At 42.0% G+C, this 18,752-nt stretch overlaps 1 protein-coding gene across 2 annotated transcripts in view; it reads left to right on the top strand.

Annotated features, from left to right (window-relative positions):
• The first annotated feature begins 13,946 nt into the window (after positions 1–13,946).
• LOC106566791 (semaphorin-3ab) overlaps positions 13,947–18,752 on the top strand; it is a 31,165-nt gene continuing 26,359 nt past the window's right edge. The window contains exon 1 of one of the 2 annotated variants that reach the window (XM_014135181.2): positions 13,947–14,570. In XM_014135181.2, coding sequence (XP_013990656.1) covers positions 14,471–14,570 — 100 coding nt within the window. In that variant the 5' untranslated portion in view covers positions 13,947–14,470. The remainder of the gene's footprint in view (positions 14,571–18,752) is intronic. The other variant, XM_014135180.2, reaches the window with a different exon arrangement.

The following is an 18,752-nucleotide window of genomic DNA, read 5'->3' as shown; positions in this document are numbered from 1 at the left end:
TTTACTTTTTTGTTGTGGGAATTGAAGGGCTACAATTTGCTTTGTTGTGCAAGGATGTTTTTGAGAGATGTTATGGTCCAGTGCATCTGTTTTTTATCTATGTATGATTGGAATGTCGGTGTGAGTGGGGAGGGGGCAATGAGCTGTTATTGGCATAGAGTTTTGGAACCCTTATTGGCCTACCACATTTTTTGCCTGCTGATGTCACCATGGAAGACTACAAGTCAATGGGTGTGTTTGAGTGGATCATTTTGTCAAGTCAGTGATCATCATTGGTCACCGCCTTTCAAAGTGTTGCATTATGGGGATAAAAATTGTCCGGCTTGAGTCTACATGTTGACTGAACTTAACAAAAATCATGTGATCAAAGGTAATTAAGTTTTGACTGCACATGTAGTTGCTCTTCAACTTCCTCCTGCAGCCAACACCTGCATTGTGGGAGGCTCTATTGTCAACCAATCATTAGGGTGTTTTTGTTTGACACCTGAACGTGACCAATGATGTGACTGAAACAGGAACTTGGCTGCAATTCATGTATACAGTGGATATGTTCAAATGAATGTGATATGAGGCTCGTTCTCTAACCAATATGGGGATTGGAGACATGTTTATTTTGACATAAAGAAAAACTTTTATAAACAATGGCAACACTGCTATGTTGCACTGAGCCGTGCTTTTGGAAAACCACATTGGTGTCTGACTCTCGGCTGTTTCAGAGTGCACCTCCCCCGACTTCACTCCTCAACTTTGGTCTACAGTCGGTTGCTTTCGGCTACCACTCGAACAAGCCCAAAGGGTGCAATCGACATTGCAGCCGTCTTTAAAGGAGTGTCCAGACAGACTGATCTACAAATCACCTTGCATCCTAAATAACTACTCAATATTATCAGTCGGTCACAATTTACCAATGATACATCACGGTTTCAATGCTCTCGAGCACGACCCTTCCCACTAAAACAGGCTGAAATTTCAGCCGGTCTTGTCAAACAGCTTTTACAATAAAAGGACATAATTTTTTCGCAATTTCACGGTGTTGTTCCAACCTCGGTGTGGAAATATAAAATAGGAAAATCTATTTTTTACCTTTAAGGTAACTGTCCAGTTCATATTCTGTTAACTCATACCCAAATAATTTTGTTGCCTCGTCCTATACTCAAATTTGTGGCCAAAGCATAAATTGGAGAACAACATTTGTATCCCAAACAGGCCGTTTAAAAAATGCTGTTTCCTCATAGAACATGGTGTCATATTGGCTGGCCAGTCAGTGGTCTACTCTATTGAATATTTTATGCCCACACCATTCCAACACAGAAAAGCTGCTTTTTAACATACTTAATTACCGTTTTTTTGGAAGGAAAACTGTTTCACTCATTGTAAATAATTAAAGATCATACTTCATAGAAATCTGGACACACTGGACAGTTACTTTAAAGGTTGAGAACCACCTACAAGTGCTGAAGGAAAGTGTCACCTGACAATTAATTAATCAAATTTATTTTACAAAGACCTTTTTAGATCAGCATTTATTACAAAATGCTTTACAGATACAGTGAGCTACAAAACTATTGGGACAGTTAAAATGTTTTTGTTGTTTTGGTACTCCAGCACTTTGGATTTAAATTGATACAATGTCTATGTTAAAGTCCAGATTTTCAGCTTTAATTTGAGGGTATTTTCAACCGTATCAGGTGAACAGTTTAGAAATTACAGCACTTTTTGTACATAGACCCCCCCCCTTTTAGGGGACAAATTCAGTTATATGTTTATTAAAGTAGTAAAAAGTTCAGTACCGTACATTCGCAAAGTATTCAGACCCCTTCCCCTTTTCCACATTTTGTTATGTTACAGCCTTAATCTAAAATGGATTAAATAAAAACATTTCCTCATCAATCCACAAACAATACCCCATAATGACAAAGCAAAAACAGTTTTTTTGAAATTTTCGCAAATGTATTAATAATAAAAAACAGAAGTACCTTATTTACGTAACTATTCAGACCCTTTGCTATGAGACTTGAAATGGAGCTCAGGTGCATCCTGTTTCCATTGATCATCCTTGAGATGTTTCTACAACTTGATTGGAGTCCACCTGTTGTAAATTCAATTGATTGTACATGATTTGGAAAGACACACACCTGTCTAAATAAAGTCCCACAGTTGACAGTGCATGTCAGAGCAAAAACCAAGCTATGAGGTCAAAGGAATTGTCCGTAGAGCTCAGAGAAAGGATTGTGTCGAGGCACAGATCTGGGGAAGGATACAAAAAAATGTCTGCAGCATTGAAGGTCCCCAAGAACACGTCGGGGGAAAAGGGCTTTGTTCAGGGAGGTGACCAAGAACCTGATGGTCACTCTGACAGAGCTCCAGAGTTCCTCTGTGGAGATGGGAGAACCTTCCAGAAGGACAACCATCTCTGCAGCACTCCACCAATCAGGCCTTTATGGTAGAGTGACCAGACGGAAGCCACTCCTTACTGAAAGGCACATGACAGCCTGCTTGGAGTTTGCCAAAAGGCACCTAAAGGACTATCAGACCATGACAAACAAGATTCTCTGGTCTGATGAAACCAAGATTGAACTCTGGCCTGAATGTCAAGCGTCACGTCTGGAGGAAACCTGGCACCATCCCTACGGTGAAGCATGCTGTGGGGATGTTTTTCAGCATCAGGGACTGGGAGACTAGTCAGGATCGAGGGAAAGATGAACAGAGCAAAGTACAGAGAGATCCTTGATGAAAACCTGCTCCAGAGCACTCAGGACCTCGGACTGGGGCGAAGGTTCACCTTCCAACAGGACAACGACCCTAAGCACACAGCCAAGACAACACAGGAGTGGCTTCGGGACAAGTCTCAAATGTCCTTGAGTGGCCCAGCCAGAGCCCAGACTTGAACCAGATCAAATATCTCTGGAGAAACCTGAAAATAGCTGTGCAGAGATGCTCCCCATCCAACCTGAAAGAGCTTGAGAGGATCTCCAGAGAAGAATGGGAGAAGTCCTGGTACATCAAAGCTGGGACCGAGAGACTGAAAAACAGCTTCTATCTCAAGGCCATCCGACTGTTAAACAGCCATCACTAACAGAGAGGCTGCTGCCTACATACAGACTCAAATCATTAGCCACTTTAATAAATGGGTCACTAGTCACTTTAAATAATGCCACTTCAATAATGTTTACACATCTTACATTACTCATCTCATACGTATATAGTGTGTCTTATACCATCTATTGCATCTTGCCTATGCCGCTTGGCCATCGCTCATCCATATATTTATATGTACATATTCTTATTCCATCCCTTTACATTTGTGTGTATTAGGTAGTTGTTGGGGAATTGTTAGATTACATGTTAGATATTGCTGCACTGTTGGAACTAGAAGCACACGTATTTCGCTACACTCAAATTAACATCTGCTAACCATGTGTATGTGGCCAATAACATTTGATGTGAAGAAGACTCGAGACTGTAATCACTGCCAAAGGTGCTTCAACAAAGTACTGAGTAAAGGGTCTGAATACTTATGTAAAAACAAAATTGTAAACATTTCTAAAAACCTGTTTTGCTTTGTCGTTATGGGGTATTGTGTTTAGATTGATGAGGGAAAAAGCAACGTAACAAATGTGGAAAAAAGTCAATGCGTCTGAATACTTTCCCAATGCACTGTATTTGGTTCCATAATCATAGAACACAATGACAACATCATGCTTGTGACTCTACACATTTCTTGGATGCATGTTCTGTTTGTTTTAGTTAGAAATGAATGGTACATAATGTATTGTGTCATTATGGAGTCACTTTTACTGTAAATAAGAATAGCATACGTTTCTAAACAATTCTACATTAATGTGGATGCTACAATGATTACGGATAATCCTGAATGAATCATAATTAATGATGAGAGAGAAAGTTACAGATGCACAAATATCATACCACCAAGGCATGCTAACTAACCTTTTTCTTTTTAACACTTTTCAGCTTTTCCTCAGTTTCTCAGAGATCATTTATGGCAGTGTGTTCAACACTTGATACAAACAACCTACACCTGTCCTTTACAAATTGGTGTGGTTATTATACAGTTGAAGTCGGAAGTTTACATACACTTAGGTTGGAGTCATTAAAACTCGTTTTTCAACCACTCCACACATTTCTTGTTAACAAACTATAGTTTTGGCAAGTCGGTTAGGACATCTACTTTGTGCATGACACAAGTAATTTTTCCAACAATTGTTTACAGACTGATTATTTCACTTATAATTCACTGTATCACAATTCCAGTGGGTCAGAAGTTTACATAGACTAAGTTGACTGTGCCTTTAAACAGCTTGGAAAATTCCAGAAAATGATTTCATGGCTTTAGAAGCTTCTGATAAGCTAATTGACATCATTTGAGTCAATTGGAGGTGTACCTGTGGATGAATTTCAAGGCCTACCTTCAAACACAGTGCGTCTTTGCTTGACATCATTGGAAAATCAAAAGAAATCAGCCAAGACCTCAGAAGAAAAATTGTAGACCTCCACAAGCCTGGTTAATCCTTGGGAGCAATTTCCAAATGCCTGAAAGTACCACGTTGATCTGTACAAACAATAGTACGCAAGTATAAACACCATGGGACCACGCAGCCGTTATACCACTCAGGAAGGAGAAGCGTTCTGTCTCCTAGAGATGAACGTCCTTTGTGTGAAAGTGCAAATCAATCCCAGAACAACAGCAAAGGACCTTGTGAAGATGTTGGAGCAAACAGGTACAGAAGTATCTATATCCACGGTAAAACGAGTCCTATATCGACATAACCTGAAAGGCCGCTCAGCAAGGAAGAAGCCACTGCTCCAAAACCGCCATAAAAAAAGCTAGACTACGGTTTGCAACTGCACATGGGGACAAAGACTGTACTTTTTGGAGCAATGTCTTCTGGTCTGATGAAACAAAAATAGAATTCTTTGGCCATAATGACTATTGTTATGTTTGGAGGAAAATGGGGGAGGCTTGCAAGCCGAAGAACACCATCTCAACCGTGAAGCACGGGGGTGGCAGAATCATGTTGTGGGGGTGCTTTGCTGCAGGAGGGACTGGTGCACTTCACAAAATAGATGGCATCATGAGGGAGGAAAATTATGTGGATATATTGAAGCAACATCTCAAGACATCAGTCAGGAAGTTAAAGCTTGGTTGCTAATGGGTCTTCCAAATGGACAATGACCACAAGCATACTTCCAATGTGGTGGCAAAATGGCTTAAGGACAACAAAGTCAAGGTATTGGAGTGGCCATCACAAAGCCCTGACCTCAATCCCATAGAAAATTTGTGGTCAGAACTGAAAAAGGGTGTGCGAGCAAGGAGGCCTACAAACCTGACTCAGTTACCCCAGCACTGTCAGGAGGAATGGGCCAAAATTCACCCAACTTATTGTGGGAAGCTTGTGGAAGGTGTCCCGAAACATTTGACCCAAGTTAAACAATTTAAAGGCAATGCTACCAAATACTAATTGAGTGTATGTAAGCTTCTGACCCACTGGGAATATGATAAAAGAAATAAAAGCTGAAATGAATCATTCTCTCTACTATTATTCTGACATTTCACATTCTTAAAGTAAAATGGTGATCCTAATTGACCTAAAACAGGGAATTTTTACTTGGATTAAATGTCAGGAATTGTTAAAAACTGAGTTTAAATGGATTTGGCTAAGGTGTATGTAAACTTCCGACTTCAACTGTACATGTAAATCAAACTGCAAATACATGCTGTTGTCGTAAATACGAGGAGTGAAGTGTTACAATTTACCCCATGGTCTGGGTTAGTTATAACAGTGCTTGGGATGAACAGAATGTAACATAATGAAAAGTGCATAAATCATGACATTTAACTAATTATTGAACGCCTTTATTGAGACCATGAGAGCAACATTGCCATGTTTAACATTTTGTTTGGCAGAAATAATAATAAATACAAATAATAAAGTGTTTTTTATTTTACCCTACACTAAATGGTCTATCTCAACCAAACAACAACTAGGCTAAACTAAACACCAGAGTGTCTGTGTGTGTGTGTGTGTGTGTGTGTGTGTATGTGTGTGTGTGTATGTGTGTGTGTGTGTGTGTGTGTGTGTGTGTGTGTGTATGTGTGTATGTGTGTGTGTGTGTGTGTGTGTGTGTGTGTGTGTGTGTGTGTGTGTGTGTGTGTGTGTGTGTGTGTGTGTGTGACTGAATGTTGGACATTTTGCTTAATCAGAGTTACAGTTGTGACAGTGGTATGGCTGTCATGGGGTACATTCCCAGTACTGCACCGACCTCCTTGGACTTGGAATTGTTAAAGTGCTCCATGCATACAATGGAGAAGTTTTCCTCGTTGGAGGGTCTTCTGCTTCAATATGCTTTGTTTTGGCTTTTTTCTTAGGCAGGACAGGTTTTTGTTGTTGTTCAGTGTGGTTTGTCTTGGCTTCTTTCCAGTTTTTTTAGGCAGGGAGTTGTATTTCTGTCTTCTGAGTGCTTTACTTTGTATGCTCTTCTTCCAGTGAGCTTGGTGGATGTATCTTCCTACCTTTTGTTGTAATTTTCCTGCGCCCTGGTTTTGGGAAGGGGCGTACATCAACTGGGTTGTAATTAGAACGGTAATCAGGTGTTTCCCAGCACAGCCTGATACGGGGGAGGTGTCCTGTGAAGTGGCTGGAGAGGTGGCCTGGAAGGCTGTTGGAGAAGTGGCCTGGAAGGCTGTTGGAGAAGTGGCCTGGAAGGCAGCTGGAGAGGTGGCCTGGAAGGCTGTTGGAGAAGTGGCCTGGAAGGCAGCTGGAGAGGTGGCCTGGAAGGCTGTTGGAGAAGTGGCCTGGAAGGCAGTGGGCACAGTGGCCTGAGTGGTGGCTCAAGAGCTGACCTGGGAGGAAGCTGGCAAGGCCAGTGTGTCAGCTGGAGCAGGGCGATCAGTGACAAGTGAGGGTGCAAAGTCACATTCCTGAAATATATCAGGGTTGTATGGCCAAAAGCCAGTGCAGCTGAACTCAGCCTGTACATTGATGGGTGTTGTGGCACCTGGAAGTGCTGTTTTGACAACGCCTGGAACGTCATATATGATCAAGGTCTTTCCGGGCTTTATCCTCATCCAGGCATCACTAGCAGAGTTCACCATTCTCTTCAATGGTCTGTACACACTCCTTTCCAGGAGCTGGAGCTTGTGTGAGTGTGGGGGGAAAGAAAGCAAGACTATACCAGAGCGCCTACAGAAATTAATGGCCCTGATTGACAGGTGTGAGTGTGGTTGTCAAGGATAAGGACCACCTTCCTTTCCAGGCTGACCTTGGTATGGTTGGCGAAGTGTTTTATGAAAATTGGCAAGTCATCCTCCTGCATCCAGCCGGATTCATTTCCACTTCCAACACATCCAATTGGTCAATCCCATACAAAGTGGACATGGTATATCTTTTGCATGGGAAAACAATTGTTGGGGGGATTGAGTTGCATTGCCACGTTCGTACTGTGGTTATTCCCGTCTTGTCAACATTCCATATGTCATTCCCAGTCGCCACTGTCATTCAGGGCAGGTGGGGCATTCCAAACAATGTGTTTAATAAGTTGAGAGGTCTTCAATTTTTACTGAAATGTAATTATATCCCTGAAAGATTACCTGTTAAATTGGCTAGGTTTCACCAACAAGCTTTAATGTCCTGGAAAATATGTTTCCTGCACAATTTTTCCCCACATTAAGCTCTTTTGTGGAATTATTCAAACATAACTGTAAGAAATAAGTCATTGTTCTACCCCAGCTGGCATGAGAGGAATAGTGACTTTATATGAACAATTTATAACATTGAATGAGTTTCCAATACTTTTCAGAGAGTTTATTTCTGTGATCAAAGCCATTCCCAGTGGTCTTACTACACTAATGAAAACTCAGCTTTGGTGATGATCACTGAGCTTATCCACAACTCAGTTTGGAAGGCGTGGGTTTACTTGAGAAATCTTGTTGTAACAAATACATAAGACACATTTTCCATTCATGGAACCAACATTGTCTGGGGAAAAAAAGCTTGGTTGATGCCTTACAAATATTGTATACCAAACTAATTTAATTTTTACATAACTCATTTTTGCTATCGTTCTTTATCCGTTATTAGACAGTGGCAACGATGATGATTATGAACATGGTCTTTTGCCTGTTAATGCCTGCAATGCAGTGAAGAAAACGATATGACAACAATAACGTCTAATGTAACTGGCCCCTCAACTGGCCTGCCCACACGGGTATTGGTACGTGGCCTCTAGCCAACAGCTCGCAGATACAGTGCGGGTATAGCCTACATTATGAGATGACTATGGACAAAAGAGCGAGATTATTTTAATTTGTCAAATGTCAGCCAAGCACTGATCATCATGTCACCAGAATAATACCTCCATATTTATTGGAAAGGGACCTCAAATTCATCACACTTTCACCAACCACCCTGTGAAGTTCATCATCATGTATTTTATCTGTAGCCTAATAAACTGCATAATTTCCGAGTCATAGTGTGAGGACCAGAACATGTCATCGCGTGACTACAAGTTTACTTCAATATGATCATGGTTATTATATCAATAGTTGCACATAAAAGCGTGTCCACCGCAATTGTTCGCATAATTCATTGTATCGACATAAAAAAGATCCCACTTTGTGTAGCCTATTTTATTTTGTCGATATTTGGAAAATTCACTGAAAAATGCTGCTTCCATCAGGCCTGTCATGACATTTTATTTATCCGACATGTAGGCCACTTTACTCGCATAAAAAGGTTGGACGGAAACCTGGTTAGCCTACTGTTATGACAAGTCTGCTTCGAGCTTCAATATCAATATGCTTTCAAGGATGCAACTGAAAAGTTCTGAAAATATACAACAGACAACCATTGCGGCAGACAAATCTGACACAGTTGCTAAAAATGAAGAAACCCCGTCACCGAGCCCCCACCCCTTTAGCCGGTCACACCCAAACACCCATCTCGTTAAAGGCCGATGTATTGCACAGCTTCGCTCTTTCTTGCGCAAGGCTTTACCGGAGCGGTGACGTGGGGCTAGAGCTGGAAAAACCTGCGCCTCCGTCGCCTTTTCATTCTCGGACAGTTCTCTCTCAGCCTCCACCCACTGTGCAGTCAAACGACGGGTTTATATACCAGGCTATTTTTAGCGTTGACGAATGAAACTATAATGAACCAATATGAGCTCATCTCTCCCTGAGCCGCCCAATGAGGGAGAGTGGGCGTTTGGAGGCGGGTAACAACGAGTATCTGCAGTGAGTGACTGGCTGGGAAGACTCAGACTAATTTTAGTTTCTGCGTTTTAGTTCCTTCCCGAAACGACACGAATTGCCCTGATTCACCAGCGCCCAATATTCTTGGACTCCCACAGATGAAAAACACCAAGCCCATGGTCAGGTTCTCTGTCTGAACTATGTTTCTGATATTTTGTTGCTTCTGGAAAGTCAAGAAGGTGGTCCATTCCCACTGCGGACTGAAGTGACCTATGTCAATCCACAGATGACTCACTCAGCCCCCCCCCAAAAAAACGACAAAATAAAAGCATCCGAACAACTAGACCTATTTTTGCCTAGTACTCTCTAATATATAAACCATATTGAATATTATATAACTATGAAAATAGATTAGACATTAATAGTAATTCCATGCAGTACTGTCACCATCGAGAGCATCCTGACTGATTGCATCACTGCCTGGTATGGCAACTGCTCGGCCTCCGACCACAAGTCACTACAGAGGGTAGTGCATATGGCCCAGTACATCACTGGGGCCAAGCTTCCTGCCATCCAGGACCTCTATACCAGGCGGTGTCAAAGGAAGGCCCTAAAAATGGTCAAAGACTCCAGCCACCCTAGTCATAGACTGTTCTCTCTGCTACCGCACGGCAAGCGGTACCGGAGCGCCAAGTCTAGGTCCAAAAGGCTTCTTAACAGCTTCGACCCCCAAACCATAAGACTCCTGAACAGCTAATCAAAGGGCTACCCAGACTATTTGCATTGACCCCCCCCCCTTTTACGCTGCTGCTACTCTCTGTTTATTATCTATGCATAGTCACTTTAACTCTACATACATGTACATATTACCTCGACTAACCAGTGCCCCTGCACAGTGACTCTGTACCGGTACCCATTGTATATAGCCTCACTATTGTTATTTTACTGCTGCTCTTTAATTCATTATTTGTATATATTTTTTTACTTATCAATTTTTAACTTAACACTTATTTTTCTTAAAACTGCATTGTTGGTTAAGGGCTTGTAAATAAACATTTCACTGTAAGGTCTACACTTGTTTTTGGCCCATGTGTCAAATACAATTTGATTTGATTTGATTTTGAAGAACTTAGTTTGTGGGGCTCAATTTACTGTCGAGAGTTAGAATAGTAGAATAGTAGAAAGTTTGAAATTTGGTTGTGTATCAGCAATTTTGCTGTTATTATGTCAGCCACTGACAGTCATTCAATTAGCCATGTCAGTTTACAATTTTTAGATTGGTAAATTAGTCTAGCCAGCTATCTAAACTTGTAGTAATCATGGCCGAAAACTGAGCAAGCACGCAGGGCAAGTGCCAAGGGGCCCTGATCTCCAGGGTGCCCCATTGATTTTGTTAGTCACTCTCACTCAGATATCATTAACATGGCATAAGTCATGTCAAAATGCTTATAATTTCAGGAAATTAGCTTTAAAATGGAAAAAATGTTTCTCCACCCTGTAGCAAAATTGCAGGATATTAACTTTAAAAAGTAAAACATTTTCTCCTCCATCAAGAGGGGAGGCCACTAAACCAAATCTCGCTTCAGGGGACACTTTTGGCAGGGGGACACTATTTGCCATGAGAGGCCCCCAAAAGGCCTCCATGCCTGTTCTTCCATCACTTATTCGAATTGATCAAATAAAACATCCCATTAAGCATCCTAGACAATCTCTCTCTCTCTCTCTCTCTCTCTCTCTCTCTCTCTCTCTCTCTCTCTCTCTCACACACACACACACACACACACACACACACACACACACACACACACACACACACACACACACACAGCTGCCGAAGAGCGCGCACTCGAGCATCTTTCTATGGTCCTATCGTCCCTCCTTTCTGCATGTTCCATCTCGCATTCCTAGATTGTATTAGGCCTAGCCTTATAACATCTGCTGCCTAAAAGTCTGATAACAAGTGTCACCCATACCCCATTCCAAAGGGGGGTGGCTTTGGAGTGCTACTTTCTTGTCCGACCCCGACCTGTCCTTCGTCCAACGGCGCAGGTGACAAGAGACCTACATGTTGATAATGAATCCTATATGCGAAAATGCTTAAAAATTAAATTGAACACAGTACATAATTATCGTGGCGATCAGTAGGCCCAATTAGCAGGTTATTATCAATTAGCAGGTTATTATGGTCGGACGGCCATTGGATAGTTGTATAAATGATTTTGAACGCTCTCGAAATTGCCTCCACAGGTGAGTGATACACAGACAGTTGATTGTGTGATCCCTTATTGTAACATAACTATTGTAGGCCTATTCAATCTCATGCAATGAAACCAAGATAATGCAAATCCTGTACCCAGTCCCAAAACAATGTAGTTTAACCAATTCTTTATATAGCAGTGCTTTGGATAGGGGTCGTTTTTGGGACATGACGAGCTGCAACGGTTTTATTATTTTCCAGTCTTGCAGCGACGCACTTCGGTAAATTAATGTAGATGCACTTTGGCTCAAATGGTGTTGGCCACTGAGTGGTCTGAGCCACATGGGGGCGCCAAGGCCCTATGATTATCAAAAGGACATTGAGTAGTCGAGACCCATCATTTGAGCACGGAAGTGGTCTGGGGTTGAATTCCTAAAAGCGTCTCCTGGCACACCAAAAGCTGAAATATACAAGGACAACAGGAGGTCAGGAAAGGGTAAAGGAGAATTAGCCTAGTTAAAGCAAAATATAACTTGTAATCTTTGGGTCACACTTAACATTACAAGTGATGTACATCCCACAGAAAACTTTGACCATGATTAAAAAAATTAAAACCGTCTTTCCCCATTTTACTCTTTCCCATGTCCTTTCAGTTCAGCTGAATATTTACCCTGGCCATTTTCAATGTTGTGATGTTGCCTCTAGAATTGGAATCTTCCTTCTCTCTCTTTTTAAACTTCTTGGCCTCTTTCTTCCGTTCCCTCTCCTCCCACTCTGTCCAGCGGTCCTCCAGCTTCTGCCTCTTCTGTTCAGCCTTCAGCAGCTTTGCCCGGTTCCTTTGATTCTGCTCCACTCGTGTGATGTCATACATCATTCTGTCATCTATGTGCTCCTCGTTGTGATAGGTTATCTTAATACTCTTCTGGTAGCGATCGTTTAACCCTATCGTTCTCCCAGCGAATCACCTTCCTTCGCTTGATGTTCTCCTTGGGCTTTTCACTTCCTTCCTCCTCTTTGAGGTCCTCCCCCTCCTCCTCGTTGGCACATGCCTCCATCTCCTCAGTCTCAGCAATGAGGCTGGAGCACTTACTGCCTCTGGACTCAACTTCTTTCTCCTCCTCTCTCACTAGAAAGGGCTTTGGGTTCCTCTTCATCTGGTCAATGTAGTTCCTGCGTTAGGTTTTTATAGGCCTCAGCCTTGGTCTGGTGTTCAGCGTCCTTAGCCTCCTGGAGGAGCCACTGCTTGGCCTCTTGGATCTCTTCAAGGGGAATGATCCGTCCCCTCTAGACCACATCTACATCTACACATTTTCGCTCATCAAACTCAATGTCCAGTACCTCACATTGGGCTCGGGATCTTGGCTGGATTCGAGAGTTGGGTCATTCTGGGTCTGGAGCCAACAGTCAGGTGTGAGCTCGACCTGGGGCCTCGGCTTGTAGACAATGAGCCTAGGCACGCGCACTGGCACAGCAGGCTCCTTCTTCTTGTTCACATTCTGCGCCTTCTCCAAATACATCTCTTCCAAGGTTTTCTTGCACCTCTGTCACCTTTCCTCTCCAACTATTCTCTCCTCCTCTTTCATCTTCTACTCCCTAAGATTAGATTAGATAAGTCAATTACTTTATTATCCCTATGGGGAATTTTTGTGTGCAGCTCTGTGCATACGTTAAAACACATCATAAATTATAGATAGGGACATATCTAAACAATTATAGCCAATAAATACAAGTCTGGTCTTGTCCAGGTTGGTAAGAGTCTCCAGCTGTCTGAGTCTGTCCAACTCCCTCAATCTATCATCCTGCTGTTTCATGGCCAGGTAGGTCTCTCCCTCGGTCATCACAACTGTCTCCCTCCTTCTCAGTCTCTCCTGGTTCAGGGCTTCTGTCCTGATCTCACTCTGTTTCTGTAATTCAGAGTTGTACATGCTTTATCAACAATCACGATGCTACAACTAACTACTACTACTACAGTACAGCTGTACTACTACAACTACTGTACTACTGTATTACTACTACTACTGCTACTACTACTACTACTACTACTACTACTTCTCCATCTGCTTCTACATCTGCATTGCTTGCTGTTTGGAGTTTTAGGCTGGGTTTCTGTATAGCACATTGTGACATCTGCTGATGTAAAAAGGGCTTTATAAATACATTTGATTGATTGATTGATTGATTGATTGATACAACTACTACTACTACTACTAATAATAATAATACTAATGCTTCTACTACTACTACTCAGTGGTGGGAAAAGTACTCAGTTGTCATACCTCAGTAAAAGTAAATATAGCTTAATAGAATATTACTCAAGTGAAGTCACCCAGCAAAATACTACTTGAGTAAAAGTCTAAAAGTATCTGGTTTTAAATGTACTTAAGTAAAGTGGTGGAAAAAGTAGTTTTATCATACTTAAAAGTAAAAAGTAAATGCTATACATCAAATAAAAATGTTCACAAGGTCAACAAAAGGACTGTTTGATGCAACGGAGTGAAAGTGACAAGAAAGCAAGAGGGGGTATAGTGAGAGTGAGAGAGAGAGTGAGAGTGAGAGAGAGAGAAATAAGATGAAAGGCACACCACATAGCAGTTGTCTTATTCCTATTTAAAATAGGTTTTCCTGCAGCAGTGAAAAAGAGAGAAGGAGTGTGTGTGTTTGTGTATGTAATTTGGGAACTCTTCCCCCGCCTCCTCTTTGCCTATACGGAGGAGACGAGGACTCACTGAAAGAGAGAGAGGGGGAGATCAGAGGAGATGAGAAGAGTACAGTGGGAGAGGAATCAAAACTCAACAAGGGGAGAAACCCAGACATAACAGAAAAGATACAACAGAGTGAGAGATGCATGAGACAAGTCACACGAAGAGAAGAGATGAGAGGAGACACATCTGATCTGTAGCTGTTTAGCTGAAGCCAAGTGGGAGTAGTGTGTTTTGTTGGACTAGATTTATCTAGGTATCTTTCCGAGCCCACACACATATACGCGTGATTGTGTATCCTGCAGTTGCCTTCCTCGTGAAGTGTGTGTTGTGCTCAGGACTTTGAGTGTGTGTGAGTGAGAGACCATGTGGCGGTTTGTGACCCTGGTCCTCCTAGCCCACCTGGGGAACAGTCTGACGGGGGCATGGAGAGCCTCCCAGCCTCGCCTGCAGTTCACCCACTCAGGTAAGACAGAACCCCTCTCTCTCCCATTCACACCCTGCTGTCTCTGTGTTAGTGTGCCTCACATGCTGTATTTTTGTATAGCTCTCCACTTACTGTGTTGTCTATTAGAATTGTATCATCTAGTTCCTTCTATGTCCCTATAACTGCTTCCCTCATACCATTACATAATAAAGGATCAGCTATGTTTGGAAGAGTATGGCAGTTTTGTGTGAAGATGTGTGTGTATGATTGACAAAGTGCGATTTTGTGTAAAGATGATGTGTGTGGCGTTGAGGGTGCTAATCTTTGCTTTAAAGAATGTTTATGATTGTATATTCATCTGTCTTCTAACAGATTTTTGGTCTGTGCTCAGTGAGTACTGAGTGATATTGGAGCTGCTCCATCTAGTCATATCTGATAATGCAACAACAATAAACCCCAGTTGGGAGTGATAGTCTAATCGTAGTGGACTGTACTCACACCATTTAAACACACCCAGACATCACACAGACTATGTGAAGTACAAATAAGAATCAGATTCAAGGCTGAAAAGGACATGGCCTAGAAAGTACAAAGGGAAATTATGCAGGGAGGAAAGCTAGTATTTCAAAATACTCTCAGGTGGGAATTTTCTCATTAATTTAGTTTAGTCAGCGCTAAAGTGGATCAACACAGAGAGTGGTTTTATTTTCTGCATTTTTGTTCTGCTGTATTTCAGTGCTTCATCTGGCTGCTTTTGATGATGTGTACTACCAGATGTGAATTGTGCTTAATACAAGGTGTTTCAAGGTGGTACTGTGGTCCTGTGCGTTAGAGGGAGAAAGAGTGTGTGTGAGAGAGGAATTGCTGGGTCAGGAGCGTGTCAGAAATGTGTGGGTGTGTGCATGTGTGCATGTGTGCGTCTTTGTCTGGGCGTACATGCGTGCGTGTTTCAATCCAATGCAGACACCGACACACAGACAGTGACTCTCAGAGGGAGCACCATGTGCTGGTCATTTCCCTCCCTACCTCCGATGTACGTCTGATAGCCTGACTGCCTTTTCCTCTGCTCTTCACGGGTCAGGGGCGCCTGATTCCAGATCAGATCCTGGAAGGCCACATGTGATGGAGCTGGTTTTTACCCCACCATGGCTGATTACCCCATCAGCCTGGCTGCCTGGTCCCTCTCTCTCCAACCCTCCTAGCCTTAATGACTCAATTATCCCAGTCGCTTGTAGACTCTGGGCCTGATTTCCCAAATGATAAATGACAGCTGGAGATTGGGTTTGTGCCCCCCACACACAAAAGGGACATTTTACTGCTGCGGATTATGTGAAATGTATAACGGCACATACAAAAGGCTAATGAAGCAATCCCAGCGGTTAAGCCATGTGAAAACCGCACACAAGCGGGTTATAATAGAGTTGGGGTTTGATGATGCTTGCCTTGTCTGGTTTCCTTTACAGTTCACCTGGTCCTCTTGTGACCCGTGATGATGTATTATTACCTGGTACAGTGATTGGAGAGGTGGCCATGTTTGAAAGTTCATTATAATTTAGATTGATTCACACACAACATACTGACATAGACTGGGAGTCATTTCATCCTCTAGATGATGACACATTCTCCTTTCACCTGAGGGGAGAATTAGTACCCCTCTTCCTTGGTAGCACCCATGACAACGGCAGACAGTGGTTTTGCAGCCTTGAACTAAAGGTGTGCGGTAATACTCAGACAAGGACTCAGGCAATCTGATTATGATGTATATCTATGTATTCAGAAAGGTGAAAGGGCAAGGTGTCCACTTGTGCCTGGTTGAGTTGTGAAAGAATCCAGATGTCAGGGAGTGTGTGTTTGTCCATTTCCCAGACATCTCCAGTCCTGCCTTTCTAATTGCACAGTAATTGGTGAAGTGATAACCCCATTTCCACAGGAAATGTGCCCCGGTTTCCTCATCTCTCTAGTGGCGCACCAAACCAAGTCTTCCTCCTGGGAACTGTGAGCCAGACAACTCAGCTAAGGGGCTCCCCATGTAGAGACACAGACAGCATAACTCAGACACACAAACACACACAGACAGACAGACACTCACACCCACACCCACACTTTCTCACTTACGCACAGGGGTGGGGGTGGGGGTGTGTGTGGGGGGGGGTCATAAAAAGAAATACCATAAATACCAATAATTGTAGTAACCCTGTGTTTATAAACGTAGATATTGACTTTAACACTTCAGCATGGTTTTGTGGCACAGTGCAGAAGGTTGAGGGTTCACAGACCACAACGGATGAGCTCACTCTCCCTGCCTGTGTCATTACACTACGATCAGAGCCAGCTGCAGACAACGATCAGCTAGGGGAAATCTGATTTTCAACATTTTGATGTGTTTATAATTATATAAAATATATGCCAGGAATTTTCCAGGTCTCTGTGCCAATGCACCACACACAACCAATAAGCAATGCATAACTCTATACCGATTACTTTGAGCGCTTGTAATCATGGTTTGCTTTTCCAACACCACAATCAAGTAAAGCATGTCATCTATGTGGACGACTTTGGAGAATGATGATCGGCAACAGAAAGCACTTCAGTATCAGAAGTAAAAATAGAGCCAGACTGGCCTGCTACTGTGCCATTCTAGAATCTGTTGAGAGTAGATCCACAACTGATCTAAATGGAATGAAACTCTCAAATAACAACTGTTGGGCTAATTATTACACGCTAGATCATCTAGATGCAGGCAAAAGTGTGTAAGGTGGTATTGAATGTGTCACTGTCACCTCAACCTTTTCGACCTGTGTGCACCTACGTTGTAATCTTTCATTCATAGGCTAGGTTGTAGCAACCTCATGATGGGTATAGGGAACATTAGAGTATCATGTAGTAGCCTAAACCTATCGATGTTACATTGAACTGGATGAATGGAATATGAATGACAGTCATCCAATATGCTGTAATAGAATTAAGGCCATGCTCATTTAAAAAAAGAATAGTCCTCCTTCATCTTAAATGGCACAGACTGCCACTGGATCAGCTATATCATATTGCAGATACAATGTAGCTTCCATCAATGTCATTTTGTAAATATATACAGTACCAGTCCAAAGATTGGACACACCTACTCATTCAAGGGTTTTTCTTTATTTTTACTATTTTCTACATTGTAGAATAATAGTGAAGACATCAAAACTATGAAATAGAATCCCCCCCAAATACAGGTGTGCCAAACTTGTAGCGTCATACCCAAGAAGACTGAGTACTGAGTAAAGGGTCTGAATACTTACAGTACCAGTCAAATGTTTGGACACACCTACTCATTCAAGGGTTTTTCTTTATTTTTACTATTTCCTACATTGTAGAATATAACTATGAAATAACACATATGGAATCATGTAGTAACCAAAAAAGTGTTAAACAAATCAAAATATATTTTAGATTTTAGATTCTTCAAAGTAGCCACTCTTTGCCTTGACGACAGCTTTGCACACTCTTGCCATTCTTTCATCCAGCTTCATGAGGAATGCTTTTCCAACAGTCTTGAAGGAGTTCCCACATATGTTATTGATTGATTGACTATGACCTTTCAAATCACCCAGCACTCTTCAGCCATTCCTGAACCTGCAACCAAAAACAAGCTACATATGGACAGTACCAAAACAAATGATCTAATGATTCTGTCTCTTCACAGCAAAATCTGCAGAGCTGGGAAGATTGTATCCCCCATATATATAACATTCTATTGGTTGCAAGAATTGTATATAATAATTTAAATAGGACAGTTCTAAGTTTTGAATCCGGCCTATCAGCTATTCCTCTATCTTGTGGATTTATATTGAAAATTGGTGCAGATTCGTATGATTTTATGTGTGGTATGATTACTAGTTAGCCTATTGCAGATATGGACAAACGATCCACCTATCACTATTGTCCCTATGAATAGATGACAGGATAGACATTTGACTGGTAAAGTGTAGTACATAAGGGAAGTACCAAAACACCTTGATAGAGGAAGCGCATGCAAGTAGATGAGGAAATTTGTCTATATGGAATACATTATATAGTAAATTCAGCTAAATGGAGAATGTAAATCAAGGGAAAAACACACTATCCTTCCCTGTGCACAATAAAAAACACACAACCCTCCCCAAAGCAAAATAATGTTTGTCAACCCTCACCTATATTGGACCAGCCCACCCCAGTAAATGTAGAACTATTCCTCAG

Source organism: Salmo salar, chromosome ssa13, assembly GCF_905237065.1.
Source record: "Salmo salar chromosome ssa13, Ssal_v3.1, whole genome shotgun sequence".
NCBI lineage: Eukaryota > Metazoa > Chordata > Actinopteri > Salmoniformes > Salmonidae > Salmo > Salmo salar.
The sequence above is the reverse complement of the archived record's forward strand: the minus strand, read 5'-3'. Positions and strand labels throughout refer to the sequence as shown.